The following is a 20,399-nucleotide window of genomic DNA, read 5'->3' on the forward strand; positions in this document are numbered from 1 at the left end:
AACGAGCCTTTTTCAACTTAAAAATTTATTTACATCAAGCAGTTAGTTTTTCTTTTTTTTTCTCTAGATTATGGTAAAGTTTGGGACCTTGATAAGTGACGTTGTTAACTGATTTAACATTTTATGCATCATCGATGATGATTCTCATTTTAGCGACTGATTTATAAAAATGGATAACTGGAAAATGTTTAGGTTCCAAAAATTGGATTTCGTTATCAACTTTCTCTAATATTACTTGATAATCTTTTTATAGTCACTGCTGAGACTTTTGTATTTAATTAGACGCTATTCCATTTTCGTCAAAAGATTTAATGTCATCGCATAGCTATTATCTGTCTGTGTATTTTGTTTCCAGGGTACCATAAGCTCGCATCTTCCGTTTTTCATAGTGAATTCTGCATTATTTTCAGTGCTTTGATCTGGGGTTATTACATTTTCTTTCTGCAAACCTTCATAACCTTCAATATCCCAATACCTTCATTGTGTGGTATTATGTCTTCCATTTCCTTATTGCTTTATGCTGATTTGTAAAGTGCGTTAAAAGATACCTACCAAACTACCGATGCATGTTCATCCATGTACCACACTAAACAATGAATTTTTATCAAATGTGGTGTAAGGAGAGTAATTAATTTGTTAGGTCAACTAGGTTTGATAAGCGTAGTTTTTTTTTTAATTTACACTTAGTTTCGTGTTTTTTACTCCAAAAAAAGCTTTTTAATGCTGATAACCCTTAAGTCATTTTCATGAAAGGTTGTAATAAAACTTGTTATAATTAAATGGCTACCGTGAAGCACATTTGTGGTTGTGAGACGTTTTTTTTTAGAAACCGTTGGAGGTGAAAAAATCTCTGTTGTCATGAAAAACCTTTCTAGCGGACTTGATCAAGACGAAATATTTATTTTTGTACCAAGAGACAAATAAAAAAACTTACAGCTTCTAAGGTTTTATTAGATTTTTTGTGTGTAACTTTTACATGAATACATAACAATTTTCAGACGTAACTTTTTGTGATACTATAGTTAATATTGTTTAACCTTTGATTGGTTAATAACTTTTAAAAACTAGTAAGGCTTGCAAAACATTCTAACTCCATTAAACGCTGTATCGTCATCGCTACCTTGATTATCTTCTACACGTGTGATTAAGCCTGCAACAGCCATTCCTAAGGGACACCGGATTACCGGCTGCCACGCACCGAAATTGGTTTGAACTTGTGCAGACAACAAAGTCCCTCCATTGCAATATAAAACAAGATTGTTAGCACCGGTATCGTCGCCATTTCCTTGCGGAGGTTCAATTAAAAGGTTAAATCCCACTACTGGATCAGAGAACGAAGTACAATAGACATTGGGAGACCACAATCCAAACGGTCCCTGCTTACTTGAAATAGCAGTGTAACGACTGCCTTGTTTATCGTTGCAAAATAATTCGACAGCATTCAAAGCAGTGTCATCACCACCTCCTTGATTAGGTTCACTTCGAAGTCTCATGGCATATACATATTGGTCAGGAGGACACATTTGTTTTTCTCCCCAGGTTCCAAAGAATCCGTCATTTTGTGTGCTCATAATTAAGGTGACGCTTTCTCCATAGATTGAATCATGTATCATGCTTGAAATAACACCTAGTTGACGGTTTGGGTAGTCCATGGGTACAATGACTCCAACTTTTAAATTGGAATCAAAAAAAGTTTTCACTGCTTGGTTAGAAACTTTTGCATTATTTCCAATGTATATTCCATTATAATTTGCGCTCGCAAAGTTTATAAAGAAAAGATTTCTACCATAATTTTGTTTTGCAATTTCCAAGTGTTGTGTTACCAGACGCGCTTTTTTTGGATAATCCAAACCAATCCAAGGACCACAGCCTATTATAGGCTTGCATTCTGTGTCCAAATTGTATTCGTCTTGTATATTCGGTTTGATAGAATTCCATAGAATCCCAATACTATTATCATTGTTGTAACGGTTGAAAAGAACAATTTTACCACGAACTTCGTCTAATGTCGTGAACGGTGTAACTTTGTTTTGAAAGAATTTATGATTACTGTTTCGAAGGTAGTCTCTTACAAGTCTGGATTCGTCTATATTATCTTCATTTTTAATAGACATAAGAATGGTTTCACGTGGGTATCTATTTAGAAAATTATTGACATTATTCATCACCAAATTATTGAAGCTGCCTAACATCAATTTTCCGTGTCGAATTTCAAAATCGTTACTTGCCAAATTAACGCTGAGACGAATATCAAGAAATCGGATCCCGTTTTCCAACTGCTGCATTATATTCCAATCTTGGGCTTCTCCAATATCTCCAGGTGTATCGTATGCTCCAGAGTCGTGGGTTCCAGGTATAGCCAATTGACTTAGTCTTTTATTACCATCAACTTCACTCATCCAGCTTTTTGTATCAAATGCAAATGCAATTCCTAAAAAGTCAAAAATAAGTTAAATTGTCTTTCATTTTGATATTTAATAATAAAAATTTGTTTTGAAAACGAAGTTGTATAATTTTGCATCAATGGAATTTATAAGCCACGTTTAAAAGTAAAGTCATGAATAATTTGGAATCAAGCGCAAGTTTTCAAAAATAATTGACGGCGTGCGGATACGTATGGAATTAAGAACATAAAAATTGAAAACGAACTGGTATAGGTGGATTACAAAGACTACTTGGTTTGTGTCGGGTTTTTAAAATTTTAAAGGGCGGTTTCGTGCCACATTGTCAAGCTATGATTTTAAAAACTTATCCTTCTAAATCTCACTAATAGAAAGTAAAAATTTTCACTCTATTGCATTGCTATACAAACTGAAAAACAGTTTGTTTAATAATGCAATAAAGAATCTGGCTACAGGGCCAAAACCTAGAAAAAAAACCCTGAAAATAAAAACCTACCTAAAAGCGAGAGCAGCATTATTGTCCACATGTTCAAAAATAACTAAAGAGTACTTTAAGTAAAATAAAACTTTTTAAATTGGAAGTTGATGTTGTAAATGATTGTAATAATGAGGTGTTTTTACTGATATTATTCAGATTAACCAGATTTATGAGATGGAGGATTATTCAGAAAAAATTTAGCAGATGTATAAACAGTTTTTTTTTTCCTATTTGTTTAGAAGACTGTCTGTTATGAAAAACATTTTCGGTAAACAGAAAATAACCTATCAACATCAAATTATAATATTTCATTTTTGAGTAAAGCTTTAAATTAAGTTCGATATTTTACAGGAAGAAGTCTGACACCTTGAAGTCTGACATCTTGAAGGCTGATACCTTGAAATCAAAAAATGCATATTAAAAAAGATATTCATTCTATTGTTACACAGGAATGCAAAAGTTTGAATAAATACAACCTCCTGACTGTGTACTGAGTTACTATGGCCGACGACACTGGGGGCGATGCCGTTGGATGGCTTCAGCAATGCTTTTAAAATCATTATGATGGATAAAATTAGCACCCAAGTCACAATTTAGTTAACAAAAGTCTTTGTCAATGCAGCTGCAGGTTTAATATCAGCTTCTATCTATATTAGCTTTAATTGCACTATATAAGGCTTGAGATATTCTTTTAAAGGAATATTTTGTTTTGTAAGAAAAATCTATTGCCCATTTTTTTGAACTTATTTTGTTTCAGAAAATATTTTTAGTTTTCAAATGATTTTCAGATTTACACTTTCATAAAAAAAACTATTTGTTTGAACTTTTGTAAAGCTTTAATGTTTTGTAAAGCTTTAAAGTTTGAAATTTACAATTCACACACAAATAAAAATGTTATCTAACAAGCTAGTAATAAGATTTTTCGGATCGTATATTTAAACAGCTGAAATAAAATAAGAAATTTTTAGATTATGTTTTATTGAAAACAACATGTTAGAAATTAATAAAAATGAAGCATAACAGAAAAAACAGGTCTTTTTTTTTCTAATAAACTTCACCTTAATTTATTCCCGTTTTTTTAAACTTTGCAGGTGAAATTTTATTAATTTGACAATAAGCATTTTCTTTGTTTGTGTTTTGATCAAAGTTTGTTCTCAAAGTAATCATTTTTTCACAGTCTTTAGACGTAAGCAATTAAAATTTAACACTTTAAATCCAAGGACAAAAATTGTGTTACATAGTGTAATGTTATAATATCTTGAAAGTATAACAATATTTTGAAAATATAATAATATCTTGAAAATATAATGATATCTTGAAAATATAATGATATCTTGAAAATATAATAATATTTTGAAAATATAATAATATGTTGAAAATATAATGATATCTTGAAAATATAATAATATCTTGAAAATATAGCAATATGTTGAAAATATAATGATATCTTGAACATATAATGATATCTTGAAAATATAAAAGCATCATGATAATAAAATTATAATAACATTATAATCTTTTGACAAAATTAAAAAGACTGTCGACAAAAAATCTTTTGTAGGAAGATTTGATTAGGTAGTGAGCCTGGCTTGAGTTTTAATAGGAATGGTGATTAAAATTTACAGGTTGTAGTATGTTTCACAAACACTTTTTGATTATAGGTTTTAAAGCTATTATCAATGACTAGGTCTTTAGTTATTATATATCGGCTTTACTAATTAATGTAATCTGAAATCATCTTCAGAAGAAGGTATTTTAAGTGGTGACATACTCACATGGTTTAGTGAAGTACAACAGTTTAAAATGAAAAAAAAGGCATGCAAGTATTTTGCAAAAAAATGTAGCAGATCAAGAAATTTATAAATAAATTTTCCATATTCACATCTTTACAAATGAAATGCGTTTTACAAATGAAATGCGTTTTACAAATGAAATGCGTTTACAGATGAAATACGTTTATGACTAAAAAAAGTACGAAAACCAGTAACGTACAACTGGGCAAATTATTATTATCAGAGCCTTAAAAAACGTTTTAAAAAATGTGCTCATTGTATTACAAGACGAAGATTCATCGATAAGCGAAGACGAAAGTTTGGAGTCCCAATCTACGAACGTCTCGCAAAAAATGTGTTTACCACTAATGTCCTTTTCTACGAAGGATATATACACTAACATGCTAAACGAATCTACGCAAAGAGATTTCATTTAAATGTAAGGATATATTAAATGATAATCATTTAACCAGATATTGTATAGTATTTGAAATTTTTAAATTCTTAAATTTTAGGACCTTGTTGGAACCAACTTTATTCGAATGGCACTACTAATGCCGCTAATGCGCCTTTTGAACACACGTATATCACCCCGAGGAATTTAGAATTATATTGTCGTATAACAGGCACTAGAACACATACAATGATCATCAATTGAAGAGTATTCAAAAAATGATCTTATGAGATTAATTTGACCAGTTGTATGGTGTCTCAGAGATAACGCAAGCGATAAGTTCAGATATCAAATTTATGCTTATATAGAGTTTAAAGATATTGATGTGTTGGGTACATAATAAATAAACACATTTGTTTTAATTTGTAGTTAATCTTTCGAAATCTTCTTTTACAAATCTAACAAAATCATTGTATGATAATTCAATTACATTACGATCAAACTGATAATTGATATATTTTGCATTATGGCCATCATATAATTTTACATTATACTTACAATCAATCCTGCGATCTAATGGAGCACCAATATTACCACGATAAAGATTTACACTATCTAAATTACTCTCGAAAATTATCAATTTACTGGCAAAATTCATAACCACCCGTTATCTGTACCTCATAATCGTACCAATCGGCCAGTTTTAAGAATTCTTGCGCTTCATAGCACTACCGAACCTTTCGTTTTATGATAATATAAAACTTCAGGAAATAAATTTAGCTATGTCATAAGCTAATCTAGGTTCCCTACACCTGGGTCTCCAAAAAAAGTAAACAAAAGTATTTTTCGGTTGTTTCATACTCACATATAAATTTAGTGAACGACTTTATGTTCACTAAAGATTATATGTTCACCAAGAGAGGAAAAAGTCCTCATTGTCGATTATATCATTCATAGAGACACCTTCATCTAACTTTTCTATTTCTATCATGTTCTAGATGAAAAGCCCAATTTTGAAGCAAAAAAGGACGAAGCAAAATATATAAATTCATTGGCTGAGCACGCATGTATATTTGACGAGGAGTACCTACAGACCAGATTGCAACTGAAAAATATAATCGATATACGAAGAAGTAAAAAAATTAATTAAATCTTCAGGTGATACCGTAGGATTATTATAAGTAGCCATCCAGTGGTGCCCACAAATATTAACACGAGAGGAAGTCGTTTTTAAAACAAGCTATACCTATTGTACCAAATCATCAACGGCATAAAATTCCTACGCATATGGACCGATGCTAAACGTGGTGTACCGCTTTCTTCACAACAGTCTACCGACAGCGACGCTACTCACGAGGAACTCTCAGCAACAAACAGTAAAAAACATTTCAAAATGTACGACGAAGTCGAAGACGCTATCCATATTTTTGCGCATTGTCCACTCTCGATTGAAATATGGGAATATTTTATGCACGTTTACAAATCTTTTGTGCCGAGTAGAATAATAAAGCCGGCAAACTCTTTTCCTACTCTACATACCACACTTGTCAGAGTGGCACTCAGTGTCACCGCTGCTATTAACACTTACTCAGATTATATTGGGTGAGCTGTGGAGCAGTCGTTGCCACTTGGTGCATAGAATTAGGAAAATAGTGCCATCAGCGGTAATAAACTCTATAAAGTATAACCATCATGCGGAAAAGAACACTCTAAACATCTTTAGTGAGCTCTTCTGTTACAGTATCTTGTGCCAACTGGATCATGGTAAACTTAAAGTAAACGTATAACCGTTCGCTCATGAACATTTTTTTTTTTTTTTTTTAAACAATCATTGATTTAATTAGTTTATATAAAACTTTCTGATCTTTTTCTCTTAGTCTTTAATCTTGTCTTGTTACTTTATCTTCATCTTTAATACTACCCTTTTTTTCTTTTTTCAACTCTATCCTACTAAAATTTCTCTCTGTTCTTCTAACAACACTGAGAGAAGCAAATTATGAACATTAGAAAAACAGTTTATTTATAATAAACGAAAATAAAACTGAAAATGCTGTGAAAACTAAATGTAATTTCTTTAAATATTATGTAATTTACGGCTAATATTTAAGATGAAATACTTTGTATATAGACTTATATTGTAAATATAAAGCAGAAAACCAAAAAAAAAAACATCTTTAGGAGTATATCCATAAAATACTGATGCCATTTGCAATAAATAATTTTTTAAGGAGCATTCTTGCTCTTGGGAAAAAATTAACGTAGGTTTTAAGTAACTCATGAATGAGTAACAACCAGAGTTTATTTTTTGAATGTATCTTGTTGACATTCTCTTGATGTTGAATTCTTAAACAACTGACTTGTAAAACCACCATTTGATGTTTTTCTTTTATAATTATATATTCTGTAATATACATATACATATATATATATATATATATATATATATATATATATATATATATATATATATATATATATATATATATATATATATATATATATATATATATACCAATACTAATAAGTGAAAAAATACAAACGCATTACTATTATATACCAAAAATAAGTGAAATAATATATAACTCTCTATTTAAATTATATATAGTATATATAAAAATATAAAATATGCAATACCATCATAATAAACATAGCAAAGAAATAACATGTAATTCAAGTTCAAAATTAAATTAAAATTCTTGTTTATAAACTTTTTAACTTAGGGAGAGGTGGGTTGACCCAGACGGCGAGTAACCCCCTGATGCTTATTGCTGAAACTAAAGAAGTTATCTTAAGCACTACAAAAAATTCGTTTAACAAAACTGTGGCATTTGCAAAATATCTGTCCCAATACTTCAGAGCAATCGGTTGTGAGTGCTAAATATAGTTTAGTACCATCAGAAGAACGATGCATCATATTTGATTTGTTAATTACTGTATCTAATTTTTATTCATACCTTTAAGTTTTTATTAAATTGTGATCAAATTTAATTTATAAAAATAAAAAAAAAATTTTCTCTTTTGTTATTCTTTAAATATTTTTACTTAAATAGCTATTTGTAAATGAGGTCTGATTGGGTGGTACCGGACACATGTTTCAAGGGTAAATCCATAAATTTAAAATTTTTTACAAAAGAAATTTATGAAGTGATGAAGTATGATTTTATAAGTGAAATATTTCTTTGTATACCTTGGATTACATTTAATTTGAATGTTGTGCTTAGTCATTATTTTTTATTTAGTTAACTTAGAAAGCGGTATTCAACTTATAAACAACAAAATTTCAAGCTCACTGTTTTTCAATATGTTTTTAATTAGTAAATGACTAATATATATATAATTCTAAATGTTGACGGTTTGAAAATGGATGCACCTCCAAATAATATGCCAACATTGTCTAGCAAAGAACTGAGTGGGAATTTTTTGAAAGAAAAAAAAAAAGGTCAAAAACTGTCAAAAACATATTTTCTTCAATTTTGGACACAGATTACGTTACATTTGACAAAGATTAAACTTAATGTTTCGCATAATCATGACTTTTATAGTCCCACAACCCTGATTCTGAAAATAATCCCATATTCCTGAGGGATTAGGCACACAAAAACTTTGTTATAATTATTCGCACCATAGATTATAATCACTGGAATGTCTGTGTTACATTATGTAATTTAAATTATGAATTAAATGAGTTCATTAAGTATGCGAATCAGATTAAGATTATTTAAGACTTAGGAAAAAATGGCCAAGAATAATCGAAAGTCAAATAAAAGGGTAAAATGTCAACACTTTTACGATGCCAGATAAAATTTTTGATGCCAGATAAATTTTTTCTCAAAGATCAAAGAGAAAATCGGCTAAAAATTTTTTTTTTTACTTTTTTGGTCCGAAATTGAAAAAGTGCCCGAGATGCACTTGACCACTGTCCAACGACCATTTGATGCGTAGTTTTTGAAATACTTTATTTGCCCAACTTGCCCCGCCCTACCGTATTTTCTTGTCATTTAAATGAGTCTAAATGTTTTTCATGATTTGACTTTCCTATTTCATATTTTACTGCAGCAACCATGTGCAATTAATATTTCAATAGGAAGATACCAGTCATTCATCTCTCTTGTTTTAATTTTTATTTCACTTTTTTATGATAAAAGATTATCATTGACGTCACAGCAGATTTGACCGCTGTAAATTTAATGAAATTTTCAAGGATAGAATATTGAATTAAACAATTAGGAAAGATATGAATCAGTTCCAAAAAGAAATCTTCGGTTTTCAAAAGTTATTGGTTTTCACTTTATAACCAAAATCAGTTCTTTTGGCTTGTATACAGGCCTGAGTACAACTTTAAACAACGTTTTTATTTACATTAGGAATTTATTGTTAAGAATTGAGATTATTTTAATCGAACCATTCAAGGCATTTGATGATGTCATTTGATGATGTAAAAAAATACCGTTGGAGGTAAAATTTTGTGAGAGCGCATAAATGCATAACACAAGGAGTAATTTACTTGATACTATGCACCAATTCTTTTTGCGAAACAATTCTTTTTTCTAGATCTACATTACATCTACTCATTTAAACTGGAGTAACAGAGCACAGCGAAGAAATTTAAATCCAACGAATTCAGTTTAGCGAACATTTTCGCAACAGTGGCTTGGTAACAGAACGAATATCTATCTTAAGAAACCATTGTAAAACAAGTGAGCAACTTAACCTGTTTTGAAGCTGTTTTTATGAAGGCTTATTTTAAATTCCTTTGAGTGAATAATTTATTGTTGATTACTCGAAGGCTAGCATTAGCTTTATCTATCAAATACGATAATTCTTCTTATCTAAAGAATTTCAGTTACACATACAACAACACCTCCCTCTGATAGTCAAAAGTTTTATCGATGTCCTGATAGCCTAAAGTTTTCTCGATGTCCTGACAGTCAAAAGTTCTCTGCATGTCGAAACCGGTGAAGAGTTCAATGAAAGCGAAGGTAGCTTTGCAGCACGCATATTGTTTCAGCTACTTGAATTTCTCCCTGCTCCAATCTATAACGAAGAAGAAAGAAAAGCAGCAAACATTCGAAACAAAATAACAAATTACCTTCCAGATGAAATTTGTTCACTTTATCAACTACCTCGCTAAATCTAGGTTTAGTTTTGCTAATTGGTCTTTTTCTGTCGGGGTAATCAACTCCTCGAGTTCTTGAACGACTTGCTCTGTTTGTTCGTTTGACGTTGAAAGCGCAGCTAAAATGCCATCAATTTTCTCGTTCTTCTCTAGTAAACGTCTAATAATAAGGAATAAATCTGTTACGTGAATACTTGCTTATGTAAATAAATGTGTTATGTGAATACTTGCTTATGTAAGAAATTTGTTACATAATCAATTCAAGCTCGGATGTATTTTTAAGAAATGTTTCGAAGAAGTCATATGAGTTTCAAAATTAAGAATAGGTAATAAATAATAACGTATATTTATTTGTTAAATATATTTCACACATATTTCAAAGTAACAAACGCATTTAAGAGGAAGATTTTTTGCAAATTGGCAAAAGGTATTGACGCGTAAAACGAAAAAAATAAGTTTTCTTTTGCAAGAAGCCTGAAAATCTAAGAAATATTAGCATTTTTTTTTTTTTTTAAGAACTAGCGGAGAGAAAAAAACAGGCTTCAAAATCAATTCATCAATTTTTAAGGCTAAATTAAATATTCGACGAATCGACTTCAAATTTAGTATTTCAATTGTCATTGGGCTTATCGCCATATAATTGTTTGACATCCAATCATCTGACTGCGATGCACTTCAATCTGATAATACATCGTGTGACGGTGATAAAAGGGAATAGAGAAGGAAGATGTCAGCAAGAAATGGATTGCTTTTTTTTTTTTTTTTTTCCGAAAACTGAACTTTGATTAATTGGTCTCCAGTATTTTTTTCCCAGTATATAACGTTACAGAAATGTTACGTTATATACTGAAAAAGAAACGAATATATATATATATATATTTTTCCTTTATCAACCCTAAATAAAAAATTAGCAGACTATTGTGGTGTTTGCTCGTTTTTAGAGGGTCTAAATGAACAGGTTTGAAACACACTGTTTGGGTCCTATGATCTTAATCTGTGAATATTTCCTTTGAGTTACAAGCAAAAAAAATCGATCGATCAAAAAATGTTTTCTTTTGCAAAATTACGACATGAATACGTGAAAGAGCTCAAAATATGGCTCAAACATGTACCAGAAGCACTTAGTACTTTTTGCTCTATATTTCTTTTGTCTTCTAAATCCTAACAATGTTCTTATCGCTAAGATAATCACTGAGAATTAAAAATTTATAGCCTGGTTTTAAAGACCTGTTAAAATTCGTTTCACTTGAATAAAAAGCAAAACTTGCAGCACAAAAAACAAAAAGCAAAACTTGCAGCACAATTGTTGAAGCAACAGAAATCACTGAAAAATTTTTAGTACTGCAGAAATAATTCAAATAAAGAATAAAAGCTATTAACTTGTTTTCTTCCATCTCAAACTTCCTTCGCAACATCAAGTTTCCCATTGCCTAAAAAAGCAATAGCTGTAATAAAAAGAAAATAAAAACAACGGAGTATATATAAGAAAAAAGGGGAGGAAGGAGAGGAAGGAAGAAAATTTAAGCATCAAGTACCTGATAACTGCGATTTAAAAGTAACCTTGAAACTTGAGGCATGTCAACACCAAACAAATAAATTGACCTCGAAGGGGCATAGTCTTTTGTCTTGGAAACTTCCTAAAAAAATTTTTTTACCAACTTTTTACGCTGTTTTATTGAATCACAAATGAATTTTTTTTTTTTTATGAAAAAAATGTTTTAACTTACTTGAATAGCTAAAAAGTTTTCTTCAAAAAGTTTGTAAAGAAGTTCCTTTACATCTTTAAAAGGAATCATTGCCAATTCGCCAATCTATATCCAAACAAAGAAATATATTCTTTTCTTGAATCCCCCTCTTTTCATCCTCCTATATTTTTGAAAGGATCATGAAAATTGTTCATAAAAAGTGAAACAGTAATTAAACAAATTAACATTAAAGAATTACTGAACAGAACACCAGACTGTTTGCTTAAAAAGCATTAGGAATATAGAAATACCTGTTTTTGCTCTAGCAATCGTTTTTGGATCAATAATCTGAACACGCGACAGGCTTTAGAGCCGAATCTAATAGTGTTTTGTATTGAAAGAAAATTCATTCAAGCAGACACAAAAAATGGCAAGTTTAAAATGAAAGCAAAGTTTGATAAAAGAAACCTTTCCATAACAATTGTAGAGCAGACTGATTGACATATCATCTCTAAGCTATTTTGTATATCTTTATTATTAAAGAAAATCAATAACATAAAAATACTTTAAAAAAGAACACTGGTTATAGGATAGTATTAAACACAAAAAAAGAATTTCTCTGAAAAAGTATATAAAATAGATTTTCTTTTCTTCATTATATGAGAAAGATACTGACACAATACATACCACCTGCAGCTTCATCTGTTTTACTAACAAACCCCCCTGTCTATTTAAAAATAAAAAAAAATTTGCTTAAGGCTTCATTTTAAAAAATCACATGAAGCAAAGTGAGAATTCAGTCACCTTTTCATCAGAAAGAAGGGAGAGGTACTGATGTACTTCTTGCTGATCAAGTCTTGGTACAGTTGGCAGCTTTTTCATCAACTGTAAAAAAAAAAAAAAAAAAACAGTAAAAAAGATTGGCACAGCATTAGATCTTTGAATGCATATTGTCATAAGCAGAACGCCTTAAACTACTAAAAATAATTGATAACAAAATTTACAATTTTATTTTAATTTTTACAAAACTAAAAATTTTATTATCAATTCCAAGCTATGTTGGGGGAGTGATGATATACAGGCATGTAAACTTTTCAGCTTATTCTTAACTGGTAGCAGAGGCTTTCATAACTTGAAGAATTAAAAACAGCTGTTTAAAATCTGATTCACCCAGGAGGAGGAAATTTGGTTTTAACAGCCAGAAACTTTCTTAGACATCATATCACTGATTGTAGAAAAACTATCTTTGGTTCAATAAAGACTGCATATAAAAATTAATTTTTACTTTATCCAGTTTATCCTGTGGTATCGTTTGAACATTTGACATAAGTTTGAAGAACATCTAACTTAGTTTGACTTCTATTTAAATTAAATATTTTTAAGTTAGGGCTTAAAGTTAGGGCTTAAAGTCAGGGCTTAAAACCAGGATGTAAAAAAACTACAACCTTTAGAAACATTGCACCAATAACAATAAATGTATAAATTCAGCAGCAGGATAGTTGATCTCTTAATGTTTATGCAGGTTTATCAAGATGCAAGATTTGAGGAGAAATATAGTTTTTGAATTCTTTCATACAATTACACCATAGGCAGATATAATTAACAGTGCGGCTATCTAGACCAAATAGTCAATTTTTACATTTTATTTGAAAAGCTATTGAAAATTTTACATTTTCCAGACAAAGTCAATTTTTTTTTAAAATTACCATTTTGTTCTGAAACATATTTATATAAGCCCAAAACTATGGAACACCAGTTTTGTCAAACATTTCTGAAGTTGTTTGCTTATCAATGCTTTGAAATAAATTAAAGAAAACTCTCATCTGCGTCGACTAAAATTCTAGAATTTACAAGAATAGGACCATTTTTTTTTATCATTCGAAAAAAAAGTTTTTTAACCATTTAAGTAAATTCACAAATACAAGACTGTGACTTATTTCTTTATCTCCTGAAATGTTTCAATTTTGACATCACTGTCACTTTTTGTCAATGAACTGCGGATGTCACTCATTCTTCTACTTAAACTGTAGTAAATCAGGTTTGTGTATCTTTGATCAGCTACTTCAAGTCTTTGATCAGGTTTGTGTATCTTTGATCAGCTATTTCAAGTCTTTGATCAGGTTTGTGTATCTTTGACCAGTTATTTCAAGTCTTTGATCAAGTACTTATAATTTCCATAGCAAAAATCTGAAAGATCCTTTGGGAGTATTCTCTATGAGATTTATTATGATGTCGTATCATGATTTATTATGATGTCGTATCATGATTTATTATGATGTCGTATCATGATTTATTATGATGTCGTATCATGATTTATTATGATGTCGTATCATGATTTATTATGATGTCGTATCATGATTTATTATGATGTTGTATCATGATTTATTATGATGTCCAATCATGATTTATTATGATGTCGTATCATGATTTATTATGATGTCGTATCATGATTTATTATGATGTCGTATCATGATTTATTATGATGTCGTATCATGATTTATTATGATGTCGTATCATGATTTATTATGATGTCGTATCATGATTTATTATGATGTCGTATCATGATTTATTATGATGTCGTATCATGATTTATTATGATGTTGTATCATGATTTATTATGATGTCCAATCATGATTTATTATGATGTCGTATCATGATTTATTATGATGTCGTATCATGATTTATTATGATGTCGTATCATGATTTATTATGATGTCGTATCATGATTTATTATGATGTCGTATCATGATTTATTATGATGTCGTATCATGATTTATTATGATGTTGTATCATGATTTATTATGATGTCCAATCATGATTTATTATGATGTCGTATCATGATTTATTATGATGTCGTATCATGATTTATTATGATGTCGTATCATGATTTATTATGATGTCGTATCATGATTTATTATGATGTCGTATCATGATTTATTATGATGTCGTATCATGATTTATTATGATGTCGTATCATGATTTATTATGATGTCGTATCATGATTTATTATGATGTTGTATCATGATTTATTATGATGTCCAATCATGATTTATTATGATGTCGTATCATGATTTATTATGATGTCGTATCATGATTTATTATGATGTCGTATCATGATTTATTATGATGTCGTATCATGATTTATTATGATGTCGTATCATGATTTATTATGATGTCGTATCATGATTTATTATGATGTTGTATCATGATTTATTATGATGTCTTATCATGATTTATTATGATGTCGTATCATGATTTATTATGATGTCGTATCATGATTTATTATGATGTCGTATCATGATTTATTATGATGTCGTATCATGATTTATTATGATGTCGTATCATGATTTATTATGATGTCGTATCATGATTTATTATGATGTCGTATCATGATTTATTATGATGTCGTATCATGATTTATTATGATGTTGTATCATGATTTATTATGATGTCCAATCATGATTTATTATGATGTCGTATCATGATTTATTATGATGTCGTATCATGATTTATTATGATGTCGTATCATGATTTATTATGATGTCGTATCATGATTTATTATGATGTCGTATCATGATTTATTATGATGTCGTATCATGATTTATTATGATGTCGTATCATGATTTATTATGATGTTGTATCATGATTTATTATGATGTCCAATCATGATTTATTATGATGTTGTATCATGATTTATTATGATGTCGTATCATGATTTATTATGATGTCGTATCATGATTTATTATGATGTCGTATCATGATTTATTATGATGTCGTATCATGATTTATTATGATGTCGTATCATGATTTATTATGATGTCATATCATGATTTATTATGATGTCCAATCATGATTTATTATGATGTTGTATCATGATTTATTATGATGTCGTATCATGATTTATTATGATGTCGTATCATGATTTATTATGATGTCGTATCATGATTTATTATGATGTCGTATCATGATTTATTATGATGTCGTATCATGATTTATTATGATGTCATATCATGATTTATTATGATGTCCAATCATGATTTATTATGATGTTGTATCATGATTTATTATGATGTCGTATCATGATTTATTATGATGTTGTATCATGATTTATTATGATGTCGTATCATGATTTATTATGATGTCGTATCATGATTTATTATGATGTCGTATCATGATTTATTATGATGTCGTATCATGATTTATTATGATGTCGTATCATGATTTATTATGATGTTGTATCATGATTTATTATGATGTCTTATCATGATTTATTATGATGTCGTATCATGATTTATTATGATGTCGTATCATGATTTATTATGATGTCGTATCATGATTTATTATGATGTCCAATCATGATTTATTATGATGTCGTATCATGATTTATTATGATGTCGTATCATGATTTATTATGATGTCGTATCATGATTTATTATGATGTCGTATCATGATTTATTATGATGTCGTATCATGATTTATTATGATGTTGTATCATGATTTATTATGATGTCGTATCATGATTTATTATGATGTCGTATCATGATTTATTATGATGTCGTATCATGATTTATTATGATGTCGTATCATGATTTATTATGATGTCGTATCATGATTTATTATGATGTCGTATCATGATTTATTATGATGTTGTATCATGATTTATTATGATGTCGTATCATGATTTATTATGATGTCGTATCATGATTTATTATGATGTCGTATCATGATTTATTATGATGTCGTATCATGATTTATTATGATGTCGTATCATGATTTATTATGATGTCCAATCATGATTTATTATGATGTCGTATCATGATTTATTATGATGTCGTATCATGATTTATTATGATGTCGTATCATGATTTATTATCATTATTATCACCTACAAAAACTTTTATTATCATCAAAAAAAGATTATCATCAAAAAGATTATCATCAAAAAGATTATTATCAAAAGGCATAAAAGGAAACTTTGCCATAGTTATTACATTATTTATATCAGATTTTCAAGGCTTTCTGATGTTTTTGCTTATCAAATAGATCAAAAATATTTGTAAATCATTTAAGAAAGCCATCTACTGAATCTATTGAAGTCCTAGCTATACTCAAATTAGAACCCAACCTTCCTACTTTCTTCTTTTATTTTATGAAGAGTGAAATCTGAAGTAATCTTTGCAAACAGTAAACTGCAACTTAATCTTTCAACTGAATGTTTGGATATCAAACAATTCTGCAAATGCATTATGCAACCTTAATTTATGCAACTTTATTTAATGCAACCCTTCCATCTGACTGCTGATACTTTTTGATTTCTAATTTCTACATCATTCACTTTTATCTGTTGATGCATTGCACAATTAGCAGTTTATCTCCTTCACTTTTTGTCTCTCTGTTCAAAGAAAACACAAATTAATTTTGCAAGTTAACTCTCTGTTTTGATCTCTCTAAAAAAACATTTTAAAAACGACTCTTCTTCTCTATATGAAGTTTAGTACCTATCATATGACTTACTGAATGATCTTTGAAATGAATCTGATTTATAAAGTAATAAACATTAAAGTTAAAAAAAGAGATTCTGTAATTTCACCGGAACACAATAAAGTATAAAATAATGAAAGAAACAAAACATGAAAAAATCATACATCAAAAATGGATATGCTGCGAGTGTTTTTTGATGAAGTATTTCGCTCCAACTCAGTCATTTTAAGCAATGTGCCAACTATCTTTGATGCACTCTATTATAGTTAAAATATTAAACTTAGAAAAATAACTTACAATGTTAAAACAGTTTTAAAACAAAAAAATGACTGTGCTAGTTAGGGAATTTTACATTTCAAGAGAACTTTACATTTCAATATATTAGGTCTTTCAAAAAGTATTTGGAGAACCAACTGAAATTTGGTCCAATCTTATTTCAGATTATTTTTTTAGTATTGTTAGAATCCAATTATATTTCTAGAAATTTCTGCTAAGCTATATAAGCAAAAATGAGGTAAGACAAACAAAGTTTAACCTGATGCTTCCTTAAGAATATTGGCTTCTTATGAATGGCTTGCAAAATTTGTTACAGGAAGTCTGCAAGATAACCAAAATTCAGGTCAACCATTCCGTGTCAATAAGAACATGAGTTCTATACATAAGGCATGAGAAGTAGGTTCTCAGGGACAAGCAAATTCAGACACACGCCTTGCTGGACATCAACAAAGTTTTTTTTTTTTGCGTTTTTATGAATTACTTTCTTCTTAAGACTTTTTGAAAGACCTAATATAATCTCAGAACACAAAGTTTGTACCTGATCAACTCTTTCCACAACTGCACGTGTTATAAGCTAAAAATTATAAAAAGTGCCCTAAAATTCATGAAGTTACTTTTGATGTTCATTTTATAACTACAGCAGAATTTTAAACCAATCAAGAAACAAATAAAATTGAAAAGTAATTAACATACCTGGTCATTAAAGTCTTGATCCATCATTTCAAAGTTTATATGCCAGTATATACCATCATCTTCATACTGAAATCATAGCACAAGTGTTTTAAATATTTTCCACCGATTTTTCTTAACAAACATTTAACTATCAGAAATCTATTTATAAAAAAAACAAATAAAACAGGTAAAGTAGTTATTTTCTACCAAGAAACAAATTAACAATTTTTAAATAAAATGAATAAAAATACAAACCTCATCATTTTCATTGTTTTGCTGATCTTTTTCACTATAAAGAAATTCATACTAAAAAATGTCTAACACTTTCAATGCTCAATCATTACTATGTGTTTTATATATTTTTATATATTTCTTATATACATACATACATATATATATATATATATATATATATATATATATATATATATATATATATATATATATATATATATATAACAATGAAACTTATACAACATTGTTCAAAAGAATGTTAACAATCACATTTTCTTGAATTTTCTCTCCCCCCCCCCCGCTACAAATCAAGCTAAATTATTGAGATTTTCACTAATTATTTGTTGTGCTGTTTGAAAGAAATTACACCATTTTAAATAATGTAACATTTTTTGCTTTCTTTCTGTTGTTTTGTTTTTTTTTTGGCCAGAGCTCTTTGAGCTGTGACCTCTTACTAATAGCTTAAAAAACAATTGGCAAAAATTTTAAGAACTCAACTCAATTTATATGCAGGAAAATATGATTATTAAGATACTTTTAAGCGCTACTGTATTACTATGAAGAAAAAAAAACGGATAAAAAAAAAACCTATCAATTTTCCTTTTCTTCAACAATGGTTCATCTGTTTTGCTTTGGGCTCTGCGTTTCTTTCCAACGCCTTAACATATCAAGTATAAAACTTTAACATATGAAGCTGTAAACATACATGAAACATGTAACATAAAAAAATCAATTTATGCTGTAATATAAAGTTAAAGATTTTTGTTTATAAAGCATTACCTTGTGGGAGCAGGAATGCCTCTTTTGGATTAATATCTTCACTTTCATTTGCTTTATCTTTTTGAAAGCTTAAACATTTATATCGCATTAAATAATGAGCAGAAATTAACTCATTACATCTCTGAATAACAACTGACTGATCTGGTCGCTGTTCATCAGATTCATCTACCTCTAAGCGCTCTGTAACTCGTTTTACAACCCTACTAAGCGTATCACATCCACTAAGCAATATTGTCTCAATTATCAATTCTGCAATATCACCATACTTTGATTTGGCAAAGTATACATATCTTTGAAAAGATCTGCGTTTTAGGATGTTTTGAAGTTCACATTGATATTCAGTGACTTTATTTTTATACTTATTAAAACTGATAACGTTGTGTTGAATTAATATGACCAAGGCTTTCTTCACCTAAAGAATTTTTCATGTTATCATAGCAAATTTATTATGCTAAAATAGCAAAAAAGTAAATAAAATTAAAAAAAGAAATGTAGAAAAAAAAAAAAAAATGAATTAAAGACAAAAACAAGAAGTTTCACTGTCAACCTTTCATCAACCAATCATAATAAACCAACCATAAAATAATCTACTTGTCACTTTCCTGGATTTACAGAGAGTCCTTTCTCCTCCAAGAACTTATAAGGTAAAATGTTTAATACTCAAGGAAACATATATATGAACATATATATGAACACATATATATGAACATATGCTTATAAACAATTCATTTAAATTACAGAGGGACAGAAACCAATAATGGGTTTTTTATTAGATAGATTCTTAAAAAAGTTTTTAACTTATGGCATAAATTCATTCAACATTTATTCACTTGCTTGATAAAAACAAAAATTATAAACCTCATCTCTGCTGATTTTGACATTTTGACAAATTTCTTTTAAATTTCTCTGACCATTTTGCAGGAGATAAGCAACAACTTGCTCTGCTAGATCACCAAAATGTTCATTTATAATTTGTAAAGCAAGTGTACATTGTACTTTAGACATAAGTTAAGTATACTGAAAAAAAAATTAAAACTTTACATTAAAGGACCATATCCACAGGGTGAAAATAACCAATACAAAAATCAAAACACAAATTAAACATTAAG

At 29.1% G+C, this 20,399-nt stretch overlaps 2 protein-coding genes across 3 annotated transcripts; both read right to left on the reverse strand.

Moving 5' to 3' along the window:
- Positions 1-935: 935 nt before the first annotated feature.
- Positions 936-3,410, reverse strand: LOC145187915 (uncharacterized). Its single transcript, XM_090075715.1, has 2 exons — positions 2,899-3,410; positions 936-2,431 (listed from the first exon to the last, which is right to left on the reverse strand). Exons 1-2 carry the CDS (start codon positions 2,927-2,929, stop codon positions 1,065-1,067), a joined length of 1,398 nt encoding a protein of 465 aa, XP_089931841.1. The 5' UTR covers positions 2,930-3,410; the 3' UTR covers positions 936-1,064.
- Positions 3,411-9,850: 6,440 nt separating this feature from the next.
- Positions 9,851-20,383, reverse strand: LOC145187224 (DNA-directed RNA polymerase III subunit RPC3-like). Of its 2 annotated transcripts, none has more exons than XR_016449229.1 (16): positions 20,149-20,383; positions 19,291-19,702; positions 19,099-19,168; positions 18,532-18,565; positions 18,298-18,363; positions 18,143-18,178; positions 17,493-17,585; positions 12,652-12,732; positions 12,520-12,574; positions 12,316-12,376; positions 12,159-12,225; positions 11,890-12,028; positions 11,698-11,799; positions 11,543-11,592; positions 10,170-10,322; positions 9,851-10,080 (listed from the first exon to the last, which is right to left on the reverse strand). XR_016449229.1 is itself a non-coding variant. In XM_090076725.1 (16 exons), the coding sequence occupies exons 1-16, from the start codon at positions 20,293-20,295 to the stop codon at positions 10,011-10,013; spliced, it is 1,581 nt and encodes a 526-aa protein (XP_089932851.1). In that variant the 5' UTR covers positions 20,296-20,383; the 3' UTR covers positions 9,851-10,010. The 2 variants fall into 2 exon arrangements, 1 of the variants encoding a protein (XP_089932851.1); XM_090076725.1 differs by having other exon boundaries at positions 11,890-11,973.
- Between the last annotated feature and the right edge of the window lie 16 nt (positions 20,384-20,399).

Source organism: Hydra viridissima, unplaced genomic scaffold (genome assembly GCF_058129835.1).
Source record: "Hydra viridissima isolate aposymbiotic clone 2 unplaced genomic scaffold, HvirCarnegie_v1 scaffold_1, whole genome shotgun sequence".
Classification (NCBI taxonomy): domain Eukaryota; kingdom Metazoa; phylum Cnidaria; class Hydrozoa; order Anthoathecata; family Hydridae; genus Hydra; species Hydra viridissima.